Source organism: Saccopteryx leptura, chromosome 1 (genome assembly GCF_036850995.1).
Source record: "Saccopteryx leptura isolate mSacLep1 chromosome 1, mSacLep1_pri_phased_curated, whole genome shotgun sequence".
In the NCBI taxonomy this organism is placed as follows: domain Eukaryota; kingdom Metazoa; phylum Chordata; class Mammalia; order Chiroptera; family Emballonuridae; genus Saccopteryx; species Saccopteryx leptura.
The window spans coordinates 73,846,998-73,873,797 of NC_089503.1; the positions used below are offsets into that span (position 1 = coordinate 73,846,998).

General features: G+C 37.2%; 1 protein-coding gene across 3 annotated transcripts in view; it reads right to left on the reverse strand.

The window, feature by feature from the left end:
• CTSC (cathepsin C) overlaps nucleotides 1-26,800 on the reverse strand; it is a 469,733-nt gene that overhangs the window by 438,683 nt on the left and 4,250 nt on the right. Inside the window, exons 3-5 of one of the 3 annotated variants that reach the window (XM_066370425.1) lie at nucleotides 9,696-9,862; nucleotides 5,559-5,714; nucleotides 193-308 (exon numbers count right to left, since the gene is read on the reverse strand). In XM_066370425.1, the coding sequence (XP_066226522.1) occupies nucleotides 193-308; nucleotides 5,559-5,714; nucleotides 9,696-9,862 (439 nt within the window). Of the gene's footprint in view, nucleotides 1-192; nucleotides 309-5,558; nucleotides 5,715-9,695; nucleotides 9,863-18,858; nucleotides 21,859-24,050; nucleotides 24,136-26,800 lie in introns of those variants that run through there. The other 2 variants (XR_010749342.1, XM_066370434.1) reach the window with 2 other exon arrangements.

Sequence of the window (26,800 nt, forward strand, 5' to 3'; positions counted from 1 at the left end):
AGTATCACAGTCTGTCAAAGATACGAAATAATGATGTGAGTATTCATTTGCTATGTCATTTCCACTTCTTACTCAAGGGAATCATGCCCATTTCATCTCTGTATCCCATAATCTACTCCAGAGCTTGGCACATGGAAAATGTTCAATAAATGGTTCATAATAAATGGATGAAAAATTAGACTTTTTTTTTACCTTGGTTTCGAACAGGGCTAACAAAATTGGTACCACGAACATCTCTCCAGTCCCAAGATGCTGGCAAATTTAAAACCTTTTTATGTATTTCAGCAGTCAGTGGTGCAGGTTTGGACCTGAAATGAAAATATACATTTGACATCAATATATAGCCTTTCCTTTAAGAATGATTTCCTAACCTCTAATTCCATGCTTTCAACCTCCTGGCTGGCTAAGATCTAGAATCAGACCCAAAGAGCACTTGTCCCATAAACGTTTCAATGAGTTTATGGCACAGTCATATGACAATCTATATAATGCATCTTTTATACAACTAAGTTGTACAAACAACTTTCTTATCCACTTCTTTTTCATGATTTAGTAATTTTTCCCTGTGAAATGACACTGGTTTTACACATCACTGCAATGATTTTTAGTATTCTTCAAAAGCTGCATTCTCCTACTTTTAACAGATTTTGACCAAGAAAGTAGACATGGGAGGTTAGAGGTGGCCCACAAAGGCTATAAACAGATTGAAGAATTACCGAATTGCCAACATCTGGCTCAGGAGATGGGTGCTAGTGATAGTGAAGTGGTAAAAGAAGTGAAGTAGACCCAGAAACAAAAGGTCTAAGTGTAAAGGAGGGAGACTAACTCCATAAACAAGACAAACTTGCTTCATCATATGCTTGGAAAGTAATATACAGAGAGTTGCCTGGGATGATAAAATGATCAATAGACATTTTCTGGAAATGAGAAAATTGTTCTGCAAGCTTCTCTGTATTAGAGATTTAAAACACACAAACAAAGCATTCTAGCCCTGGTCACAGTTGACTTCTTAACCCCAAGTCTGCAGAATGCTCTGGGTTCCATGTCTTCATCCTGCTGCGCCTTTTATCTAAAATGCCTGCTGCCTACTGCTTAGAAGAAATCCCCTTAGAGATTTTCCCCTGACTTCTGATTTTAAAGAACAGCCTCCACCCACCAACCCAACAGAAAATCACTTCTCTCTAGCCCAACAACTCTTGTGTTAGGGCACTACTGTTATATTGTGGTAACATTTATTTTTCCATTATTATAAATTACTTCAATTTCTTACTCAACCTGGTATTATCATACCACAGTGGTCTAACTTTCCTGTGGTTACCAACTTGGTTTTCACCAGGTTCCAATTCAGTCACTGGTAAAGGTTATTTCTGGACTTTATGTCCTCTGCAGCTAATCCCAAGCAGTGCCTTCTCTCATACACATCCCTTGGAGAGGATATATGTTAATGCTGGGCAAAAGAAACGTGAGATAAAAGGAGAAAAAATCACTTATGACTAGCAATCATAACCTTGAGAACTGTGAAGAACTGACAGCATATTCCATACAGCAGTGGTTCTCAAACTTTTTGAAGTTGGGGAACATTTAAAATCTTACAATTAATTGTAAGTGCACAATATACAAGTTTCTGAGAAATATATTATAATAATTAAGTCAAATACTAAATAAAAAATAATAAAGCCCAAGCATGCTTTTATGGTAATTAAATGAAATAAAAATGACAAAATAAAATTTATTCTGACATTAAAAAACATTTTTATGTTACATTTTTTGAGTTATGTCTTTTAGAATTCATAAAAAAGAGGGGTTAAAAAATTTTAAAAAAAGACAAAGAAGTTATCTTTTTATATACATTCTTAGTAAGATTTAGTAAATTCGGCAGGTCCCAGTGTGAATGTGTTAAGTTTTTTCATTCTTGTGTTTATGAGAAACATGAGCCTGATGTGTCCTAGTGATTTCTTCAATATTTGGGCATATATTTGGAAGGCAAACTCTCATTTCCTTGTCAATACATTGAAGAATTCCTCTCTTTTTACTCTTAATTATGTTGAGGGTAGAAAATCCTAATTCACATAAATAGAGTGTTGAAAATTATAGTAAAATATTCAAAGCTTTTAAAGATATTGCCACATATTCTTCTTTTATAGAAATCCAAAAGGCTTCAAAAGACAATTCCTTATGTTTAATCATCAATCCAAAACCCCCACCATACATATCAGCTTAACTTTACACCAAACAAAGGATAGAAGAAATTTGCCTCTAGTCTTTCTGGGGAACATGGGGGGTAGTGTAAACAATCCAGCACCACAGTTTAACAGCCTTTTGCAACCTAATCAGGCAAGTGAGGTGGGGGGTTGGGCAGACTGTCAGCTTACAGCCAATTCCCCACACCTCTGTCCTGCAAAAATCTAAACTCCAAAAACCCTGTTGGTTTTTTGGTCCCCAATAGGCACATATTTCTCTGGAATACCATAGGGCGCACCTGAAAATCTTCTGGGGTGCACCAGTGTGCCCTGGTGCACACTTTGAGAACCACTGCCATACAGAAATGTCAATTAATTTTTCACAAAAACATTAACTAAGCCAAGGACAATGCTAGAAGACAAACATGAGGTGATCTTTGACCATATGAAAGACAGCATTAAGAAACATGAAACATACAGAAATTACCATAAAAAATACAAAGAAATTATAGTAATGCATAAAACACTTAACTTGAATAATGTCCATGCAATAGCCAAGAGAAAGAAAAAACCATGCAGCTGTTTTGCTCAGTGGATAGTGCATTGGCCAGGCATATGGATGTCCTGGGTTCAATCCCCAGTCAGGGCACATATGAGAAGTGACTATCTGCTTCTCTCCCTCCTCCTCTCCCCCTCTTCTCCCTCTTCCCCTTCTGCAGCCAGTGCCTAGATTGCTTCTAGTGTCAGCCCCAGGTGCTGAGGATAGCTTGGTTGCTCAGAGCATTGGCCTGAGATGGGACGAATTTGCTGGGTAGATACTGGTCAGGGCGCATTGGGAGTCTGTCTTACTATCTCCCCTCCTCTCACTTAAAATAAAATAAAATAATAAAAAGTAAGCTATGCCTCATGAAAATTTTATATATAGCGCAGGGGGAGAATAAAACTTAGATATTTCTTCTAAGACTTATGAATAAAAACTAGGGTACAAACAAATTTTGGAAGGAAATAAACACTTTCTATGCTTTTACATTGAGAGACCAAAAGATTCAATCAATAGATATTAACTCATTGATTGTTCTGTATAAACCTAAGAAAACACTTAAGAAATATGCAAGATCAAAAAGGAATTGAAGTTTGGCAGCATAATGTAATTTTAGGGCCGGTATCTCAGAGCCACACCAACCTCCTAAACATGCCTTCACCACATACTAGCTGTGTGACATTAGTCAAAGATCTTAACATCACAAAATTATAATGGACTACTATTAAAATAGGTATAAGCATACCTACCTCAAAGGAATGTCTGTCCCTGATAAGTCCTTAATATATTATTAAGCTATCAATATTATGATGATAACTACCATCATCATCATCCATGTCATACGATGCTGATAGATTTGACTGGCACACAAGAAGTATTCAAATATTAACTCCCTCCTTTCCACCACTCCATAGGCAGAGTGTTTACCCATTAATGCACATGCAAAGCAAAAACATGACAACTAAAGCTGAATGGTGTAAAAATGAAGAGAGTGAAAGAGGAATCTGGGAGATGGAGAAGTGGGAATTACAAACATTATACATTACTGGCTCTTTCTTAATCATTTAAGTCCAGATTCTTTAAGAATCTGGTAAAAGCTCTGGACCCAAAGAGAAGCCCCCCAACTCATTTTTTTCTATAATTTCAGCAGTTGCACAAACTCCCTACACCTAAAGTTAAGAATCTCTGAATTTCTATTCTATACAAAATGCTACTGAAAATGAGGCAGCTTAGATCACAATATCTGCTTCAGTATTTCCAACTTCACTCAATCCCATCTCCATATCACAAATCTTCTATGGAGCCGTAGCCACGAAAGCAGCCGTGCATAAAGCTACCCGCTCTCCAGAATAAAGCAGGTTGGGTGGAGGGAGAGAAGAGTGCAGCCCAGGAGCTCCTCAGGCACCTGGCACCCGGCACGTGGCAAAGCAGTTGTGTCTGAGACACAAATCTTTCAGGCAGAACCCCCACTCCTTTAGTTTATGACACTAAGAAGGGATAGGATATGTTCCATTCCCCAGCTTCAATTTTCAAGAGCATCCCATGGACTAGAAATTCCTTAGAAATTGAGAAATATTGTATAAAATTCTGTATGAAGAAGGGGAGAACTATGAGAGAATGTTATCAATTGGATAGGAACAATCTGCAAATAGCCTCATAGTTGGAAATGCCAGAGAATTAGGATTATTAGTCTGCAGATAAAAAGTTAGAATGCATTTTAGTTAGTTAACAATTAACCAATTAGTGGCCTGTTCAAAGCAATAAAATTTGAACGAAGGACTCTAACATTAAGGAAATAATCAGTGTATTCTCAGAAATTTGGAAAATGTTGTGATGTACTAAGGGAAAATACCAACCCACACAATTTATTGAATCCCATTAGCATCTATTGGTTTCCAGTTCCTGCCCTTCAATTGTATCAATTTCTCCTGTACCAAGGTCTGGCGTCAGGGAAGTGTCCTGCGCTACTCAGCAAATGTTAAGGTACTATGTACTCTGACAGATCCAGCTACAGTTTTGAAATAATTTTTAAAAATCTACCAAATTCCTGATATTATAAATGAAAAGAATTACAACCTAATTTCCCAAAGTAAGAAAACACCATGGGCTATACAAGCTGAAGATTGGAAACGCCACTCTGGCTGAGCGTAGTAAAGGTATATAGATAAACAAGAATCATTTTCTGTTGGCCTTAAAACAGAGAGAGGACCTGGAGATTTTTGCAGGGGGCAAATTTGACAGTTATTACAGGCAAGTTGAGGGGGATTTGAGGCAAAGGGAAGGGTATGAATGGAGATTATATGAAAGGAAAGTTTTTGGTAACTGTGTGTTATGTTTAAAAGCAGATCACAGTACCTTATTAAATATAGTTATGGCTAAATTTAGATGGTATTTGCTACCAAGTTAAATTTATTCATTAGCTAATGGTAGTAACATGATAATAGCTTAGTATAGAAAGACGAAACTGGCAATATTTTATAGACTGGCAAAGAATGGGGGCAGAGAGGGAAAGAGACCACTAAACAGGACCAGAGAGACAGGAGGCAGGAGGTTGATCCGTAATGCAGGAAAGAGGCAGGAAGGCCTAATAAAGCCTGCGTTTAGAAAGGGAGTCATGGAAACAGCAGGTGCTGTGAAAGCAAAACGCATAAATTGGACTGGGAGAGCATTTCAGTATGCACAAATAGTTGAGGGGAAAGGTCAGAAAAAAAGATAACGGAAAAAAATTTAAGTTGGGATGACCAGTAAAGTGGTGGCAATCCAGGAGGAGACACTGGTTGGAAGGGGAGTCGCATTCAATACAAATTATCTTTATTCACGGTAATACGCTTTATGACCTGGGGAGTCTTCTGCTGTGACTGCCAGCTCTCCTCATCATCTCTCTTAGGGTCAAAGTTTCATATTCTTTGTATGTGGTTGCAGTCCAAGACTTCTGAGCGGAATTGATCGCTTTCACAAAGCCGTGATTATATTTGTAGAGCCTATTAGAATACCTGCCAACAAAAATACGATAGCTTTAGGTACACTCTTTACTGCTGTAAATAGACTCCATTGTAATAGGCACTCTTATACTCTGGGCTGAAGCGGAAAGTGGTATAATCTTTCAGGAAGGCAGTTTTTTGTTTTTTGTTGGTGTGTGTGTGTGTGTGTGTGTGTGTGTGTGTGTGTGTGTAATACAACATTAGCACTTTGTTCCAATCTTCAAAATAGTCTTTATTCTAAAATAAAAATGTATTAAATATTCCACACATTCAGTGCACCACAGTATAAACAGAGGCACACAATGTCGAATTACAGTGATTAAGACAAGCAACAGTAAATACAGAGAACACAAAATTTAGATAAACTGAAATTATAAGATAAAATAAAACCAATTTCATATAACAAAAATCAAAATATTAAGCATCCCTGAACCATCCTTCACCCTAATGATAGTTCACTGTACTTGAGTCATTTTATAGTAAGACATGCAGAATACGACCTAGCTAAGGTACCCTTGGAAGCAATTTTTGAACTGAAAAATTCACTTAATTTGGCTCTAAGCACACGAGGCTTTTGAAATACATCCTCTTCATCGCCCCTCATATTTTAAATAAAATGTTGGTTATAGTACAGTTTGTATTGATATCCTTTGTTCAAACAAAGCTGTTTTTCTGGCAGCAAAGTAAATTTGGGTTTGGCTCATATATGAAGAGACAACCTATGAATCCAAAAGTCACCATCCACTTTTACCAGAGGAGAGATATAGGCATGTCTCCTTTGAAAATAAAGGTTCAAGCTAAGTAAGATGTATATATAAAGATGTTCAATAAAACACTTATACCAGTGATAGATTATAAAAACCTAAACAAATGTTCTAAGAAAAGGGGCTAATTAAATAATAATGGTGCCTGACCAGGCGGTGGCGCAGTGGATACAGCGTCAGACTGGGATGCGGAAGACCCAGGTTCAAGACCCGGAGGTTGCCAGCTTGAGCGTGGGCTCATCTTGTTTAAGCAAAAGCTCACCAGCTTGAGCCCAAGGTCACTGGCTCGAGTAAGGGGTTACTTGGTCTACTAAAGACCCACGGTCAAGGCACATATGAGAAAGCAATCAATGAACAACTAAGGTGTTGCAAAGTGCAACAAAAAACTAATGATCGATGCTTCTCATCTCTCCATTCCTGTCTGTCTGTCCCTGTCTATCCCTCTCTCTGACTCTCTCTCTCTCTGTCTCAAAATAATAATAATAATAATAATAATAATAATAATGCTACTTATTTTATTATATAGTTTATTTAGTTAAATGTCTACAAGATTATTTAGTGATATGCAAGGGTGCTAACATTACATTGAATTAAAAAGTAGGATATCAAAGAAGTTTATACAAAATTAACCAAGTATGGGAAAATATAATATATATTTATATTGTAAGTACATTTTTTAAGTGAGAGGAGGGGAGATAGAGAGACAGACTTCTGCATGCACCCCAACTGGGATCCACCCAGCAACTGCCAACTGGGGCTGATGCTTGAATTAACTGAGCTATTCTTAGTGCCTGAGGCTGATGTTTGGACCAACTGAGCTTTCCTCAGCACCTGGGGCCAATGATAGGACCAATGGAGCCACTGGCTGTGAGAGGGAAAAAGGGGAGAAGGGGAAGAGGGAGCAGAAGAGAAGCAGATGGTCTCTTCTCCTATGTGCCTTGACCAGGAATCAAACCCAGGACTTCTGCACACTGGGCCAATGCTCTATCCACAGTGCTAATCAGCCAGAGACTGTAAGTACATTTTTAAAATGCCAACCATGGTTACCTCTGAGTGGTGACATAGGATCACCATCTTTCTATACCTCCTATAATTTCTATAATATACATTTATAATTTTGTAATAATAATAAAAAGAAGAGGGCAAAGTATATAATGTATATAAAGCATGGCAAATATTATAACTACATGATTAAAACAATTACTTCCTATGAACATTCGGTTTATATTCTTGTTACTAAATTTTGGTTATTGAACCTGTAAACTCATTGGAAATGCAACCCTGACTGTCTGGGTTTATGCATTTTAATAAGATCCTCCCTCCCCACCACTCATGACTCACAAACATTAAAATTTGAGAAGCACTGGTTTACCTGATGCTAAACACTTGGATTCAGATGTAAATAAATATAACACACAAAGCATGTTTACAAAGCAAGAAAATTTGGGGAGTTGTTTATTCATTTAATTCAAATGTGTATCATACCCATGTGCCAGGTGCTAAGAATTATAGAATTTATCATATTATTACTACTAAATAAGATTCGGTGGCTTAAGTGTGACTCACTACCCAAGACTTCCATAAACTTTCCAAAGCAAGATATACCTAAGCCGAGTAACATCTTATTCATACTGTGAACTTTTCTTTCTCTTAATTTCGATGTTCATACAGGGACCATTTTGATATAGTCAAAGAGCCTGGCAGCACTGAAATTAGTAAGAAAAAATGTACAGCCACATTGATAATGATTTAATGTTTTTATCAATGTTGGATAGAGCGTCAGACTGGGATGCTGAGGACCCAGGTTTGAAACCCTGAGGTCGCCAGTTTGAGCATGGGCTCACCAGCTTGAGTGTGAAGTCACTGGCTTGAGTGTGGGATCACAGACATGACCTCATGTTCGGTGGCTTAAGCCCAGAGGTTACTGGCTTGAAGCCTAAGGTTGCTGGCTTGAGCCCAAGGTTGCTGGCTTGACTAAGGAGTCACTGGCTCGGCCGGAGATCCCCAGTCAAGGCATGTATGAGAAAGCAATCAATGAATAATTAAAGTGCCACAACTATGAACTGATGCTTCTCACCTCTCACCCTTCTCTCTCTTTCAAAAAGAAAAAAAAAAATGGGGGCATGATTAGTCTAGATCCAGGTCAGCACTTTCCTAAAAAGTACATTTCATGCTCCTTAAACTCATGCCCCCACCCCTCTGCTGCAGTCATTTCCTGTATGACCTGCTTCAGATGATTTGTTCAGGTGTACTTTCCATGGATTTCACAACTAAGTAAAACAGAAAAAGTTGCTACCAATAATAGTTATTTTTCTTCTCCTTCCCAAACTAATAAAAGTCAGAAATCTCCTGTTTGTGTGGTTCATAGTTACTTAAGGTACACCTAACTTAACAGAAACATTAACTGCATGTTATAGGCTGAATTGTGTCCCCTCAAAATTCATACTGAAGTCCGAACCTCTAGCATACTTCAGCATGTGACTACATTTGGAGATCGGGCCTTTAAAGAGAAAATTAAAGTAAAAAGAGGTCATATGAGTGATCCCTAATCCAATATGGATGGTGTTTTTCTAAGAAGCGGAAATGAAGACACAGAAAGAGGGATGGATAGTCACATGAGGACACAGAGAGGAGATGGACATTTGCAAGCCAAAGAGAGAGGCCTCAGAGGAAACAAACCTGCCAACATGTTGATCTTGGCTTCTAGATTTTGATTCTAGCTTCTAGAACTGTGAGAAAATAAGTTGCTGTTGTGTAAGCCATTTAGCCTGTGGTACTTTGTTGTGGCAACCCTAACAAGTGACACAGACTGTATAAATTCTAAGAATTTTAATTTCAATCACCATTGTTTAAATTTTATGTTCAATTATTATCACTTACACTTGTCACAACATAAACATACGTATCTACAAATATTATGCAACATGCTTTCACTTGGCGATAATAAAATTATTTTTCTTTATTAGTCATTGCAATTTATAGTCCTCATATACATTTTCATTAAAGACATCATTGGTGCATTACTTCTGGAGTGCTTTGGGGAAAAAAAAAAAATGCTTTCTTCTCTCAATTATGTCAGTCAATATATAATAGTTTTCCATTAAAGATTTGTGTCCAAGTCAAATAATTTTACATGATCAAAATAAAATTTTCCAAGAATTAATATACACTCATAATTATATATAGTATAAAACAAGAGTAAATATATCTTTCATTCGTGACAACTCACATTTCCTGGAGACTGCCAAGGTGTGCCGTGGTCACTTTCACACTCTGCGAGGTGGTTCCCACCTTCATTCCGGTGAAACAAGCCCAGTTCCGGCCCAGCACATCATGCACCCACCCAGGCATCGTCTCATGGCAGTAACTGGTCACATGGCTGCCCTCTTTTTTATACTGCAATTAAATAAAGGAAGGAGAGACCAAGTGAATCTGCGGCCCACTCTCAGGTCTTTGTCCTTGCCTCGCAGTCACAGGAGAGACACCCTTCTTTGTTTCACCTGAGGGATCAGCCTCTGCCAACCTAAATAAAAACTTCACCCTGAGCGCTTACATTCTGAGAAAGCAGTCCAGAAAAGGAAGAAAAATAAATGTCTGTATGATAAGCATTGTTAGTCACCAAATAAAATTTACATAACAAAACACATCTGGGTCTGAAAGCCAGGGAAAGGAGCTAACATTTTTATAGTAACTGCCACATTCCAGGCAGTTTACAAATTACCTCATTTAATCCTCACAATAAACTTAAAAGGAAGCTGGCTTCCAGGTCTCCTTTTCGCCAGCAAGAAAAGAGGCTCAGCTCAGAGAGGACATGTACCTTCTGCCTAAAGTAACAGAGCTGTTAAGTGACGGAAACAAAACCCTGCTCAGCTATCAGACTATATTTTTCCACTCAGAGAAGATCCACTCCAACAAAACACACACTAAGTTATAAACATTTCCATTGGACTAAACAAAATCCTTCCTTCTGTTTATCTTATTCTGATCATTAGGGAGCTAGATTAATCTGATTATTGCATATTCTATTTCTCTAACATGGCCCTTGTCTTATTTCAATGCTAACTACAAAGTGATTGATCCAGGATTTGAACACAGTGGCTTTGGCTCCAGAGCCTAAAACCCTTCTGTCACATCTCGTGGAGGAGGAGATGCAGAAAAAAAAATGCACGCTAAATTTCTATGAGGAGAGACTTGAGCACAATTTCAGGCATTGATTTAATTTAATGAAACAAAAGCAGTCAAATTGGCACCACAGTCAGCTGTATTTCAGTTCTTTTCAGGACAAAAGCATACAGTAGGTTGGTTTTGGTCCATAGGCTGTAGTTTGCGGACTCCTACTCTATGATAATGAATACTACATTACCTGCCTGCAAGGGTTGGCATACTTCCTTTGTAAAGCCCATATTGTAATAGTTTCAGGCTTGTGACTCTGTCACAACCACTCAATGAAAAAGGTGCATAGGGAATACATAAATCAATGAACAAGACTGTGTGCCAATAAAACTTTGTTTATAAAAACAGGATTGTAGTTTGCAAACCTAGAGGTTAGAGGAATAAGTGGGTTTAAACCACACTTAAAGATAAAATTACCCTATTGCACCTAACTATCTCTGAATTCAAATCATATTTAGTGTTAGAATCAAAAACGTATGGCCTAAGAAACGTATGGCCAAAGAGCTGGATTTGATTCCTGGATTCACCACCCACTAAGCAATATAGCACAAGATAAGTTACTACGGGCTACTCAGAGGTACCTTTTGCTTCAATCTTAGTGGTTCATGATGGGAAGCTCATCTTATCTACTGCTGGCCAAGAATATCTTCACTAGCATGAGTTCAACTCACCACTCCTCAGGTCTGCTAAAGCTCCAACTCAGGACAAGAAACACTGAAATAAGGCCTAAAACATAATTGGGCTGCAAAGTTAGAGGGTTATGTTATGTGAAAAGGTTGACAAAATTATGTTTATGATGCTGAACTACTGTATTTCCTCATAAAATGAGTATAAAATGCACTCTTTTTAAAAAAATTTGGGGTCTAAAAACTGGGTGCATCTTATACAGTGGTTGTAGTTTTCTTTTTTAACTTGCATTTCCCGCTTTTTTGCATGGATGAGTTGTATGAATTCTATGATGAATAAAACTTGAGTTCAATAACTTTATGTAATTTTTTTTTCAAATTATGGGCCCCAAAATTAAGGTGTGTCTTATATATGGGGAAATATGGCACATTAAACAGCGATTTTTATAGATCAATAGCAGTCTAACACTAGTAACCTCATATGATGTGACCTACAACTCTCGGAGGTGTATCTCTCTGGCATAGCTTCCCTTCTGCTCTGTCACATGCTCATCACACAGGCCAGGTGTGGCTAAGCCAGGCCTGCCACTGCCACTGCTGTTTTAGAAAGCAGTCTTGACAAGACTTTAAATAGAGTTCTTGAGATCTACCTTACAGAAATCATCAAATACTGTAAACAAATGGAAAACACCCTGCTAAACACAGAAGATGCTCACTGCCATAGAACAGAAAAGGTAAAAACAAAAAACAAGAACCAAAGAGAAGCCTAAGTATTCAAGTACAAGAATGATTAGGTACACCAATAATTCAAAGGAATACTGTGTAACATTTTCAATGATAAGTACGAGTTTCACAGAAAAGAGGTCAGCAAACTTAAGCTAGGGAAGGCGGGTGCCTGTGTTCATGAAGTTTTACTGGCCCGCAGCCGGGCTGCGTGCTCACGTGTTATCAGTGGCTGCCTCTGGGCTACCAGCACTGAGCAGCTGCCACAGAAGCCTTAAGGCTCACAAGGTCAAAGCCATTTACTATCTAAGAAAATGTTTGCAGTTCCCTCTACCGAACAATAAAAAAAGAACACCTGTGATACATTAAAGGAAAAAATATAATACACGATTGTACTTAAGTTGAAAGCAAATATATATTTTTCTTTTTTTTATGACATATAATTTTTTAAAAATGGAAATAAAAGGTGAAATGAGTTTCTGGGTGGGATTTTCTTGGATATTTACCAAGTAGAGATTGCTATATAAATATTGTGAAATTAATCACTTTAAAAAGTACTCTTATTTCCTAAGAAAAAGACTCATCACTTACAAAGTCCTCGAAGAGGACATCTATGAGGGCTGGTCCACACATTACTAGAGGCTGCCAACTTGGATTTGCCCGATATTATAATTACACTTCCTGAAAGCAATCGCTGTTTACATGACTTATTTTGTATACTGCTAATGTCTTTTATTTATCAAATATTTATTGGTCACATAATATTTCCCAGGCATTGTGCAAAGTGCTAGGTGTGCACACACATTTGTACTGATGAGGCCCCACTCTTCAGAAGTTTAGAATTCAGGCCCTGGCTGGTTAGCTCAGTTGGTAAGAGCGTTGTTCCAAAACCCCAAGGCTGTGGGTTCACCCCACAGTTGGGGCACAAATGGTAAAGCAGAACTAACTGGAACAACAAAAGAACATTTTCCTCTCTCTCCCTCTCTCTCTTCCCTTTCGCTGTCTCTTTAAAAACAATCAATAAAAATAGAAAGTGTCTGCTAGCAACAAAATTCTATAAAACAAAAAGTCTAGAGTTCAATAAATTAAACAAACATGTAAATAATTCATTACAAGATCATGTGGTTCAGCAAGCTAACCATGCTTGGAGAAGCCCAGAAACTTCCCCATCTAAGCAAAAATTTAGACCACAGATGAAATGGCTTTCCCTACATACCAAAGAGTTAGGGACATTCAAAGTAGAAGAAATAGGCCTGTTTCTTACCAGTGTGGTTTTGCTCACCACGTTGGCACACTGAGTCATAGTTATAAGCATGATGGCTATTGCCAAATAAATTTCCCCTGTAAGAGGAAGGCTGACTAGTTATTTTGACAGGGGAAGAAATCATTAGGGCATAACTGATTTTGCTGCAGTCCCTTGATCACTCCTATTTGTTCATCATCATCAGTATTACAGAACTACTGGACCTTCACTTGAACCTATCACTTCATACTTTCCAAATATTTCATAGATTACTCATAAATCTTATGTTTAGCAGAACATATAAATAATGTAATCTCAGAGGACAAAAAATAGACCAAAAGGAGGTGGTCCGTCTAGAATTTATAATCAAGGACTCCTAAAACCAAATATTCTTCCTAATACCATGTACCACATCTCTGTATACTATGTCTTCTCACAAAGAGCTAGTGCCTGACCTGTGGTGGCGCAGTGGATAACGCGTCAACCTGGAAATGCTGAGGTCGCCGGTTCGAAACCCTGGGCTTGCCTGGTCAGGGCACATATGGGAGTTGATGCTTCCAGCTCCTCCCCCCTTCTCTCTCTGTCTCTCTCTCTCTCCCTCTCTCTCTCCTCTCTAAAAATGAATAAAGAAAAAAACGAAAAAAAAAAACAAACAAAAAGCTAGAGAAGGAAACATATAAGTGAGGTGCAAAAGCAGAGAGGAGACACACTTACACTCCACGTGGCTAAGGCTGAAAAGCCAATTCACAAAGAGTTTCTATCTATATTACTGGAGCCTCAAAACGATTCCTTGGGGTAATAGGCATTATTTTTCTCATGTACAAAAAGAGGCTTTGTAAAGTTAAATGGAGAAGGAAAAAATCAAATATGATTGACAGTTTACAAGGGTCACTGCTTTGTCTATTCTTTCCTTAAAAATTTTTTTGGACATTTGGACCTCATAACTGAGGTCCATACTGCTGTCCAAAGCCCTTCAAGGGCCACCTCAATACTCTAGAAGCACTAATGGCCACTTCCCACTGTGCTGGTACCTACGTTTCCTTGGCTAAGCTGCCTTTTTCCATTTTGGTCAAGGGTTTGAATGCAGATCAGAAGGACATGGTCCTCAGGCATGACTTCCCAGACTGCCTCCAGCTCTGCCACTTCCAGGCTGTGTAATCCTGACCACATTTCCTACCTTCTCCAGGCTCTTGGTTTTCTCATCTATAAAAGCAGGAATATGATAATAGCCTCTGCCTCATAAATCCTGTTTTATATGTACTAACCCATTTAACTTTCACAGCAGCCTATGAGATTATTCTTTCCACAGACACAGACACACACACACCACCGTGAGAACAGAATTTTTGTTTATTCAGTTAGTAGGAAACTGGCATTAGGAAACAGAACAACAAAGGCCAACCGCAGTTTCAACAATAACATAGAAACTCAGAAAAAATACAAAGTTTAAAATTAATAGAAGTGTGGTGCTGCCATGACATCAGAGATCGAATTCTGACTCATAATGTTACTTCAGAAATGTCAATTTTCTGACATTTCTCATTTTCCCTATCAGTAAACTTAGCTTGACCTAGAAGTTCCAAAGTACCTCTTCAAGCTTCCTGTCCTATTTCATATTCATAAAACCAGGTAAATACTTCTTAGTTTAGACACACTCCTTATTTATATACTTAGAATATTTATCTAAGTAATCCTAAATAATCCTAAAAGAAATACAATTTTTTAAAAAATTTTCCATTGATTTGAGAAAGTGAGAGAGAGAGAGAGAGAGAGAGAGAGAGAAGTATCAATTGTTGTTCCACTTAGTTGTTCCATTTGATTGTACACTCATATTTTCCCTGGCTGGGGACTGAACCTACAACCTCGGCACACCAGGATGGTGTTCTATCCACTAAGCCACCTGGCCATGGCCTGTTTTGTTTGTTTGTTTTAACTCAAACAAATGTATGAAGAAAATAAATTTTATTTCATATTATTCTGTAGTTTCCCCAATCTAAAATAATTTAGTTGTTTCAGATTCTGAAACTACCTTATAAAAGGTAGAACAGGACTGGAACACCACTGCTCCTGCCAGCTTCAACTTAAGAGAAATGAAACATTTACCCCTCCAGAAGCCAAGGACTCAGTACCTTTACTTGAGAGGACCACACACTGTGCCTGTTATCTTCTGGGTTTGAATGTTCCCCAGGATATCTGTCATTTTTCCTGCTATTGTAAAATACTTATGTGATTTTTGAAATTATTACCAATTAAGAAGTTGAAGTCTTGGCTACACTATCCAGGTTGAAATGTAGCCAAATTTTTTTTCTAAGGATTGTCATTCTCTTATATAAAGATTAGTGTCTGAATACTGCCTTGCACGGTGGGTTATCTGAGTTTCTAGTCACTTAATGCCAATTTCTATTGCAGTAAATACATAATTTCATAAAATTTGAAGAACCTCCAAACCCTTGCACTTATGTTTAGAAAACTACTAGGATTTGGCCTTGGCCAGTTAGCTCGGTTGGTTAAGAGCATGGTCCTAAAACAAGGTTGCAGGTTTGATCCCTGGTCAGAGCACACACAGGAAACAACCAATGAATGCACAACTGAGTGGAACAACAGATGAATGCTTCACTTACTCCTTCTCTCCTTTCCTCTCTCTCTCTCTCAAAAAAATAAATAAATAAGTAAATAAATAAAAATAAATTAATCCCTGGCCAGATAGCTCAGTTGATTGGAGCTTGGTTGGTTGAAGTATCCTCCCGGAGCGTGGAAGTTGCCGGAGCAGCTAGATGTTCCTGATTTTCTCCCTGCATCTCTCAAATAAATAAATAACCCCCCAAAACAAAAACAACAACAAAGAGCCAGGATTAAATAACTATCCATTTGTTCTTCAAAAATACCATTTGGGTTGCCAAGCATTCACAAAAATCCCCTTCTTCCATTTTCCAATCATTTAATCAAATACTCAATTAGTTCTAAGTAGTAATATTAACCAGTAAAAAAAAAAAAAAAAAAAAAAAAAAGGTTGATCTATTTTTGAACTTGTTATTTATTTTGGATCTCTTTCTCAACTGTTTTAGACACGGGGAGAAAATTCACTTAAACCTTGTTCCACTGTTTCCCTGATTAATAATATACTTAGCAAATATTTGAATAGTTTATGTAATGCACTGGCTATGAGACAAATGCAGCTTAGTAAAAACTTAGTAAAAAGGACTTTGATCTTTAAATACTTGTTCTGCCACTTACTCGTGTAACCTTAAGCGATTCACTACTAGAGAGCCTTAATTTCTTCACCTGATAATGGGAATGACACCTACATTTCACTGGATTCCTATAAAGAATAAAGATGACATGAAATCTGAAGAGTTTAAAAAGTTTAAAACACTAAACAACTAACAATATACACTCTACCATGTGAAACCGTGGAAATACAAAGCTGTTTAAGACTTGATCCATGCCATCAGAGAATTTATGCTCTAGCCCAAACTGTCAACTGAGCAGTTAATATAGGAAAAATGATCCATAGAAATACTGAGAACATATTATAATTTCTATTTATATTTAAAATATAGAAAATTAAAAACCAATCTCCACTTTTACTTAGTATACAGAGCAACACTGATACCTCCACCAAGTCCTAATATGGGATATTCTCGTCACATATCGTATGTTGCCTATGAGGTGGTAAGAACATAGCATATTCCCTTTTAACGGGTCTGCTCAAATTTATTTGTGTACTTACTGATTTAATCAAGCTAACTCTCATGAAGTGAACAAGTAGCTTAAAATAAAACCTGCAAAGAAACCAGCATATTTGCAAATACTAATGATGTAAATAGCGGTAAATATTTTAAAAAATGACAAAGCTCACATTTACCCTATTCCTAGTAGGTCAGCCATGTTAAAAGGTTTTAGAAACAGATACTGAAATGGAGTATTCACTTTTAAAAAGATTATTGATTTTAGAGAGGAAGGGAGAGACAGACAGAAACATTGATCTGTTCCTTATGTGCCGTGACTGGGGATCGAACCCGTGTGTTTTGTCTATTGAGCCTATGCTCTGACCAACTGAGCAATCTGGCCAGGGGTGCAGTGTTCACTTTTAAAACTTATTTATCAATAAGGCAAATGTTTCCATTCGAATTTGTCTATTAAACTGTCACCATCCTTAATGCCAAACAGCAATTCTTTTGAACTCTACTGAACCTGTGATGCCTTCAACCTTTTAACAAAATGGGTCAAAATCAGTAAAATTATTTGTCAAAGATTTGAATTAGAAAATTCTGTTTCCAAATGTTGAAAACTTACGGTAATGAAAATGATTGGTAACAGAAACTCTTACACTGCAATTTGTCTATTGTTTTAAAAGGTTATCATAATGAAACATATTTTGGCAGGGCACATTTTTTGTGATGATAAATAAATCAAATATTATTTATTTGTTATTTCTATGTTTGACAGTATAGTAGTGAATATATATAATTTTTAAATTTATATATACTGTGGAATATATAATTAAAAAATTGGACATTTAGGCTTATTCCATTGAGATCATTCACTGTTTCAGAAAAATGGAATCACTAGATAAATTACATATGCAGAGATATTACATTCTAGCAACTCTTAAAAACAAAAAAAATGTTTATTCAGTTTTTTGCTGTTGGTTTACTGTAAACATCCAGGGAGGGGCAAAGATAGGTTTATAGTTGTGACTACATGAAACAGCTTATTCCTGTATTATTATTAATAATTGTATTTTTCATACCAACGGTTATAAACCTACCTTTGCCCCACCTTGTATAACCTATATAAGTGCACATTAACCACTTCATTTGCTCTCAGATCTGGAGGGACAGCAAAGCCATTAGACGGCAACAAGCCAGACCAGGCGGTGGTGCAGTAGATAGAGTGTCGGGCTGGGATGCGGAGAACCCAGGTTCGAGACCCCGAGGCTGCCAGCTTGAGCATGGGCTTATCTGGTTTGAGCAAAAGCTCACCAGCTTGGACCCAAGGTCACTGGCTTGAGCAAGGGGTTACTTGGTCTGCTGAAGGCCCGCGGTCAAGGCACATATGAGAAAGCAATCAATGAACAACTAAGGTGTCACAACGAAAAACTGATGATTGATGCTTCACATCTCTCTTCGTTCCTGTCTGTCCCTATCTATCCCTCTCTCTGACTCTGTAAAAATTAAATAAATAAATAAATAAATAAATAAATAGACGGCAACAAAAGAAAACACGGCACATTGTACTAAATTGCTATTTTGCAAAGTGTACCAGATGTTTCTTCAGAAAGAAATAAACTTCTCTATGTTAGTTTCACAGATTTGCTCTAGATTTCTGCTTACTAAATAGACTTAACCATTTTTTTAAAAAGTTGAGTTTTAATGAGTTGTGAAACTGCCAGGAAACTGTCACAATGGTTGCAACCAAGTAACTCCCAGCATTTTACTGCAGGAATTGGAAGCTCGATTTACATGTAAAAATGGAGGGTCATAAATTTATTTATTTCCAGTACTGAAAAGACAGTTAGTGAGAACCAAAATACATGTTCAGAACTAGTCAAGAAAACAGCAATTTGCCACTCAGCAAAGTAGCCCAAATCCCTTGGCTCATTCACCACTTACTCGCTCACAAACTCTTTTTAATTTAAATTTATTTTTCAATTACAGTTGACATACAGGATTGTATTAGTTTCAGGTGTACAATTTAGTTTGACATTTATAGCGATCACCTCAACAAGTCCACCACCCACCTGACACCACACATAATTATTACAATGTTATTGACTATATTCCCTATCTTGTACTTTATTACATCCCTTCCTCATAAACGCTTAAAACTGTGCAGTTGGAAGAAATCTTAGAGTTCATCTAATCTAACCTTTCGTTGGTATTTCTCGCTGTACTTAGTAAGAACGTAGCATAACCTACAGCATTCCAGGCTAGGCGATTCTCCAGGACTGGGAACCACTGTCATCTAAAGTTATTTTCCCTGACAGTTAATTCAATTTTTAGTAATTCTGAAAGTACACTCTTTTTAATTTTGACCTCTGTAGCCTCATACAAAAATTATAATAAACAGAATAAAATTTAAAAGCCTCATCTGTTTTCTACAAAGTCATTCTATAAATAAGGCCTGAGAGCCCACCATAGGCTCTCAGGACTCAAAGGAGACAGTAATTCCAGAAACATATCAGTAAAACAGGACAACACAATGACATACGTTATTCAATTATCGTCCTTTTACAAATACTTGTTGAAGCCCCATTATTTGTCACATATTGTGCTAAACACAGGAAACAAAATGGTCAGTAATACAGAGGTGATCCCTGCTATCTCTGGTGTTTAAAGACCAGAGGACAGGACAAGCTGGCAATCACAACAGAGAACGCTAAGCAGTATTATATCCTGAGGCCTTCTAACCCATATATTTGCAATTTCATACCCACCAAATCTTCTCTTCTTCCATAATCAAAGCAATTAGATGCAAATTTACTCTCAAAAAAAAAAAAAGAAAGAAAATCAAAATCACTTTCGTAGAGTTTATTTTAAATTCCATAATATATTTTTATACATATTGGTTGCTTTGTCAGTATTTACATCCTGAAAAATTAGTTTAAAAATATACAGCTCTCTTAGGATACTGGACGCAGGTACTCTGATATATTTTAGAGCAGAAGACCAAAAGTATAAACATAGTACCATTCCTGATTTGTGCTTCTACAACCCTAAAGAATTATCTGTAAACTAGTAATACTTGTGAAAAATCTTTGAAAAGTGTAGTTAATCTGCCAAGCACCTATAAATTTCTGTGTGAATTAGGTGTTTAAGATATACAAGAAAATGAACAGATTTTCAGTCTAGAACAAGATGAAGACATGCTATTAATTCATTCCATTATAGCAATTAGTACTACCAACGCAGAGGTCTGCAAAGCACAATTGGAACCAAATTAATGGCATTTCCCCCACTAACGGAGAGAGTTGGGGAGGGTTTCACAGACCTGGAATTAGGTCCCCAGTAAAGAAGAATTATCGGGTCCAGATGAAAGAAAATATTCAGGTAGCAATCAGCTGTACTGTTACTTCATCTTTAGAAGAGACAACCTTCCCAGAACCACAGGCCAGTAATTCTGATGTTACAAAAAGTTATCTGAACCCATAATATAAAGATGGCAATCTGCTATCTAGAGAAAGATTTCTCCATTTCAGTAGAGATGCAGGAGGGCAGTCCTCCCAGACAATATGAATTAGGTGTAACCCCACATTTTTGTTACCAAGGTTGATATTAATCAGCTCTCAACAACTGAGGAGGAAACCAGTCCATTGTTTAATAGGAAAGAGCTAAACGATAGCAATCAGTGTTAACTTGCCAAAGGCACTTAAATTGTACTTAATCTGAAGATTACAAAACTCTCCTTCTAATTCAGCAAACTATAAAGGGAAGGAGAAAGCAATTTTTTTTGTCTTGAATGACAGGACCCTGGCTTAGGAAAGAAAGTGAGTAGCCTTATTTGGAAAGGAAACCTAAGCTTCGAGCCAATTCTTTTAAAATCTCAACAGGAGCCAATGCAATGTATACTCTAGTCCATTAAACGAACATTCACGACGTTTGCAGACTGGGACTCACCAAAAAATCTACCCAAATGTGACTCCAATGCCTGCACTGCTTTGTGAAATGGTTTTCTTTCTCTTGTTAGCCTCAGGAAGTGATTAGGTGTGAAAGACTAGCTAGCCCTTCTCAGTTAACACTCCAGTGTGTGAACTTAAGTATTATATGGTACTAATTATCTCTATCTATAAAATGAAGCCGGCAATAACATTTACTTTATAGGGTTTACACAAGGTGAAGGACCTCAAATTCTTAGCACAAAGCTGGCACCTAATCAAAAAAGAAAAACAAACAAACATAAAATGTATTAACCATACCATCTTCTGGCAGCGGTACTGCAGGCCTAAGACTACCAGAACAAAAAAATAAAGCAAAACAAAACGAAACAAAAAACCCTTAGGCAGTTTGACTTAACCCAGAAAGTCTCTTCTATAAAACCATCTTCCCACCAATAACATATCTGCATATCTCAAGATATCCCTGAAGGCTTAATTTCTCTTACAATAGATGCTGGGTTTTCTCAAGGTAATTAGAAAAAGAAAAGGCATTCAGGAAGATAATTTAACTATAAAGAAAATTTGCACTGTGAACAAAATGAAACACAAAATACCAATCCTAGCCTGTTTGGAAGAATCATTTCAATAGAAAAGTATTCAAAAGAGAAAAAAATCCTTCAATTGTACATTGTTCCTTTAACTCAAAGGCTGAACGACGAAGCCACCTAAGACTTCCAGAATATTGTTTCTTTCTCCTGCGTGGTCTCTGGCTGCTCACTTTCCAAAATGGTGGTGGCTGCTTCCCACGGAATGTTCAGGAGGGCAGCTGCCGTGGAGGTAGGTCCCCCGGGCTCCTCTGCACGGTACATGCACCATAAAGACTCCAGAAGGGTCTGTAGCTGCTAGAGGACTCCGCTAGCTGTTAGAGGTAGGTAGGTCCAGTGCTGCATGCTGCTCTGCCTCTTAGCCCCAAAGCCTGTTTGGGGCTGTGGTTTTAAAAGAGCCCCTCAACAGATGCTTTATTTAATAACTACAAGACAATAAAAACTAGAGTTAATACTGTCTCTTAACAATGTTTAATCACATTCATTTCTTTTAAGTGAAAAAATACCAGTACGGGGTCCTCGGGTTACGACAGTCTCGACATATGACGTTTCAAGCTTATGATGCTCACGCTCATAAAAACTTTAAAAAATGAGATGTGAGTGTTTTGGCTTCCACCGTTAGCGGGGTACTTAGGGACTATGTGGGAGAACTAGTCTGGTTGCACACAATGGAAGAATACGCAGTAACGGGGGATGTGAGGGAGGGAGTTGGCGTCCCCCAGTACGCTTACCTACGCCATTTTGGACTCTTAAAAGCGCAAGTGTTTTGTTTGTGTTAGGCTGGGGTGTGTTTCAACTTACACCAAAATTTGGGTTATGTCACTGTTGTAGGAACAGAACTTTGTCATAACCTGAGGACCCCCTGTACTAGTATTTGCACTGTTGGTATTACTATTATTATTTGCAATGCTATTTAAGACATTCACAAAAAGCCACCATTCCCAAAAGCTGAACGCTGAAGCAACACATATTGGCCATGCAGCCAACAGGCTCAAGAAGCACATGCAGATGCATTTGAAATGAACTGCCACTGTATAAACCTAAAACATTTTGAAATTTACTTAAGAAACGGGCTAATCTAGCAACACGTATACCTTATTTGTTCTAAATGTAATCTTACTGCTACATGGAATCACATTTCCAGGTGCAAGGCTATATACCGTATTTCCCCATAAAGAAGACACACCTTAATTTTGGGGCCCGAAATTTGGAAAAAAAAAATGTATTACATAAAGTTATTGTACTCAAGTTTTATTCATCGTAAATTTATAGAACTCCTCATCTCTGTCAAAACTCCCATCCATTAGCTTGTCCTCATCTGTATCTGATGATGAATCACTGTCTTCAACAATGAGCACAAAATCAAGCATGAAAAAGCGGGAAATGCAAGTAAAAAAATTACAACCACTGTATAAGACGCACCCAGTTTTTAGACCCCAAATTTTTCAGGGAAAAAAAGTGTATCTTATACATCAGGAAATATGGCATTCTCTTCAAGAGCCAATACTGCATTCTAAGAATACCTTATTTTTTGTAAGGAAAAATTGGTGAATTTATTTTGGGAGCATTTTCTATTATATTTTTCTCCTAAGCTTTCCCCATATAATAAAGATTCTGAAAAGCTCTGAAATTAAGAAAATTATTTAATAAAACCTATACTTATTCAACTTCTGAGAAAAGAACTCAGAAGAAACAGCTTATTAGTTTCAGGTCTAATTTTCATTTTAACCAGATGGAATGTTATACCTAATGAGCTACCCTACCTGGAAGATACGTAGACCACTTTGAGCCTTTAAACAGTTTGGCAAACACTGCTACTGGACAAGGCTATATAGCCAGTTCGGATTTTCATATCTCACTTCTGGTATTTAAGAGCTCAGTAAAGGAGGAAGGGAAAGGGGAAAAAACATTAAAATGCAAGGAAGGTTAAATCCCTATCAACTTTACTTTCTAACCACCCATTTTCCCATCAAAATTCTGGACATATAAATTTATGGATCCACCATGAACAATGATTTAAATATCTATTCTGAAAGTGTAAGAACATAAAGAGTGAAAAATATACTCTTCTTCCAGTCCAAATTTTATGTTCTGAGAGGAAGCCATTTTTAAAAAGATGGGTGATATCTTACAGAAATGACTGACAGGTATGTCAATTTCTCTGGAAGAGCCACCTTCTCTATGGAAAGACAGACTTAAAATGTCATGGCGTCACATGGTTACCTCAAAAGTCTTGTTGGGAAAATAAATGAAAAACCTGAGGCAGCATAGCTACTTCAAGGATTTGAACTGAACTTAAGCTAACCTTTGCTTAACTGGGTCTTTTCCTTTTGGGTTCATATCTATTTATGATATAAATATCATACCTGGGAAAGCTAATATGATGTGTGCAAACAGAACCCACTAAAGTGAAAAAACTCAAACAGAACAGTGCAGGCATGTAAGAGGTAGCAAATAAGTAAGCTCAAGCAAGAAATCTACAAAAAAAACCATTATCTCTCCAGTCTCATCTCCATCTCCCTAAGGAAGAATAGACATTAATTTGCATAAGCCACCAGGAGGAGGGAAGCTTGCTTTTATTTAACATGAAACTTAAAAATATTTCAATGGAGCTCACCCAGTTTGTTCCTCCGATATGGTAAATCATATATTCCCACAGTTCCCAGCTGCATGAACAACTGACTGATAAAATCAGTGACATCCTATGAAGGGTTTACAATGGGAAACGGAGTCGTTATGTTGAGATTAAACATCATTGTTAATAAAGAAATAAAAAAATAAAGAAGAAATAAAAAATACATTGTTAGGCGTGCATTAAGTGTTAAACTTCTGATTACTTTCCTCAATTGAAACACTCTTAAAAGTAAATCCCAAGGTGTTTTTAAAAAATATCCTAGTCATGTTATCTTGAATCTATATCGAAACAAGTAAACCTATCCTAATAAGTATTCTAAAAACTAAATTGTTACATCTTAAAAATGAAACCATAAGGCACAGTAGAAAAATGGTACAAGATTCCCAAATCCTTTACTATAGAAACACGTAATTGACAGCTCTGGTTGTTTTGACAGACTTAACACTTACAAGTCACTGGCACATAAAATGGGCAAATAAATCCTTTGGCATAGATTCCACCAACCATTTCCCCAAACATCTCAAGATTGCAATGCTCCTGTTCTAAGTAGCAACCTGCTTAAAAAACACTATGGTAGTTTTGTGTGTTTTTTTTTTTTAACTTACAGCTCTACTAATAAGACTGGTGGGCCCCAAGCAAAACTCAGAAGTCAGTGAAGTTTGCTTAACTGAAACCAAATAAAATTTTCAGCCACAATGAGTCTAGCTTCCCTTCTATACATATTCTTCAGCCCTTGAATAACTTAATCTTCAAAATGAAATCTGACCTCCTCTACTGCTTGCTTTTACGGCCACAGAGAAAGTGAAATGAGAAAAAGTAAAAGGTTAGAATGCCTATTCAGCTGGAGGGTATTCTTTAGAGTTTAGTTTGTTTTACACGACTCCCCTCCACTGGGTGATTTGGTAGAGAGGATGGCAGATACAGCAGCTCTATACACGCTCTTCGTACAAACTGAACACCATACGTAAAGGCATAAAGAAGTAAAAAGTATTTGTCTATCCATCACATAAATTCAACCAGAATTAAATGTCCTTTATATTGTTTTGTTACATTGTATTTTTATAAGAAGTTGGCTGCTTTTAATATACAGGAACTTTTGAGGGGTACAAATTTATTGGAAAATGCCATCTATTACCAAATGAAAATGCTATTAAAATCTGATAGTCTTAGAAACTGGCCTGCAGACAGTATTGTATTTTATTTTGGGCAGCATATTGTTTGTAAAGAAAATTGAGATGAAAATCACTAAAAAGTTTCCATTTTGCCATATGTCTAATTACTTCTTATTTTTTTACATACAGTTGTTTCCAATGTTTAGCTATCTGCCTGTGTTGGGCCTAAATGAATTTAAATTTTAATCCCCCTACAGAGTTCAGCTAACTGAATGTCTATAGGAAGCTGAGAGGAAAATATATCTTTCAAGAATATTTATTGATACCTAGTTCTTTCTGCCCAACTCAAACTATGCACAAACTTTCAGTGTTAAGATTCACTTCCTGCCAAGCTTTTATCTAGCTTGAGTTCACATGCAAAAAAAAAAAAGATCAAGCAGCTAAAACCAAGGGGACAAGAAGACACAGGAAACTTAAGTCATGAGAAATGTTCATCTTCCAAGTGAAACCCGAAGAAGGAGAACTTAATAAAGGAAGTTGCTAGTAATTGGGAGTGGTATTGCAATTGCTTCAAAGTTGAAACGCAGGGAGGAGGATGTGGAAGCTGTCTGCTCTGCTGGGCTCCAGGATGCTCTCCAGGAGCCAGAGGTGGAGCAGGGCCTAACGGCACCCTGCGTGGATCACGTGCTCGGCACACTCTAGCAGGAACAATAAGAAACAGTCTGATGAAAGCGTATCTGAAGAGGGCCCAAGGAAACAAGTGGTAGGGTCTGGTATGAGTCAATGGAGAGTTCTGGAAATAAAATTATTTGCAGAATAACAAAGTAGGGAATAATGTAGTCAGAATATGTGGCAAAAATCTGTGAGATATTGCTGTAAAGGCTATAGGTTGAATGGACTCTGCCGTAGTTTACATAAGACACTTAAATGGACAAAACAATGGTTGAGTTTCAACAATTCTCCATCAAAAAAATATTTTAAAAATTAAAATCATATTTATTTTAAAGATACTGTCTAAGTCTGTTGAAAAAGAAGTCTCCTGTGTGTTGCTCATTTAAATAGGTCTGTGCTTTCTGAAGTTATGCTCCAGGTTGGTTTACCCAGCCCCACAGCAGGAAATCCCCTGATGCTATGGTGAAACCCAGCAAGCTTTTAGTGTTAATAAGTGTCACCAGAAGTACTTGACTCTCCTATCAACCCACTCTATCATTTTTCTTACAAGTTTTAAAACTCTGTTCCCCATTATCTTTATCTTTCAGTTCGATTTGCAAAAAGGACACGTATTTTATCACTTTGAAAAACATGTTTATCTGGAACTGTATGGTTGTGTTAAGAGAAATTTTAAAACCAAGAATCTTATGTTTATCCTACTCTGCTTATTGATATTATGATCTTTATCTTAAGACTTAACTACTGACTGTCAGAGCAGCTTTTTTTTAAGCAGGAAAAGAAAACATGGTCCTGACAATGGTTCTGGTCAAATGCACACTTAAAAAATATATACTGAAATCAGTAGCAGACACTCTACCTATTTTTATTCCTAACAAGAGAATACCATCCAAAAGCAGATAACTAGGTATGGTTCTGTCCTACAACAGCATTTATTTTGACTCTTCCCAC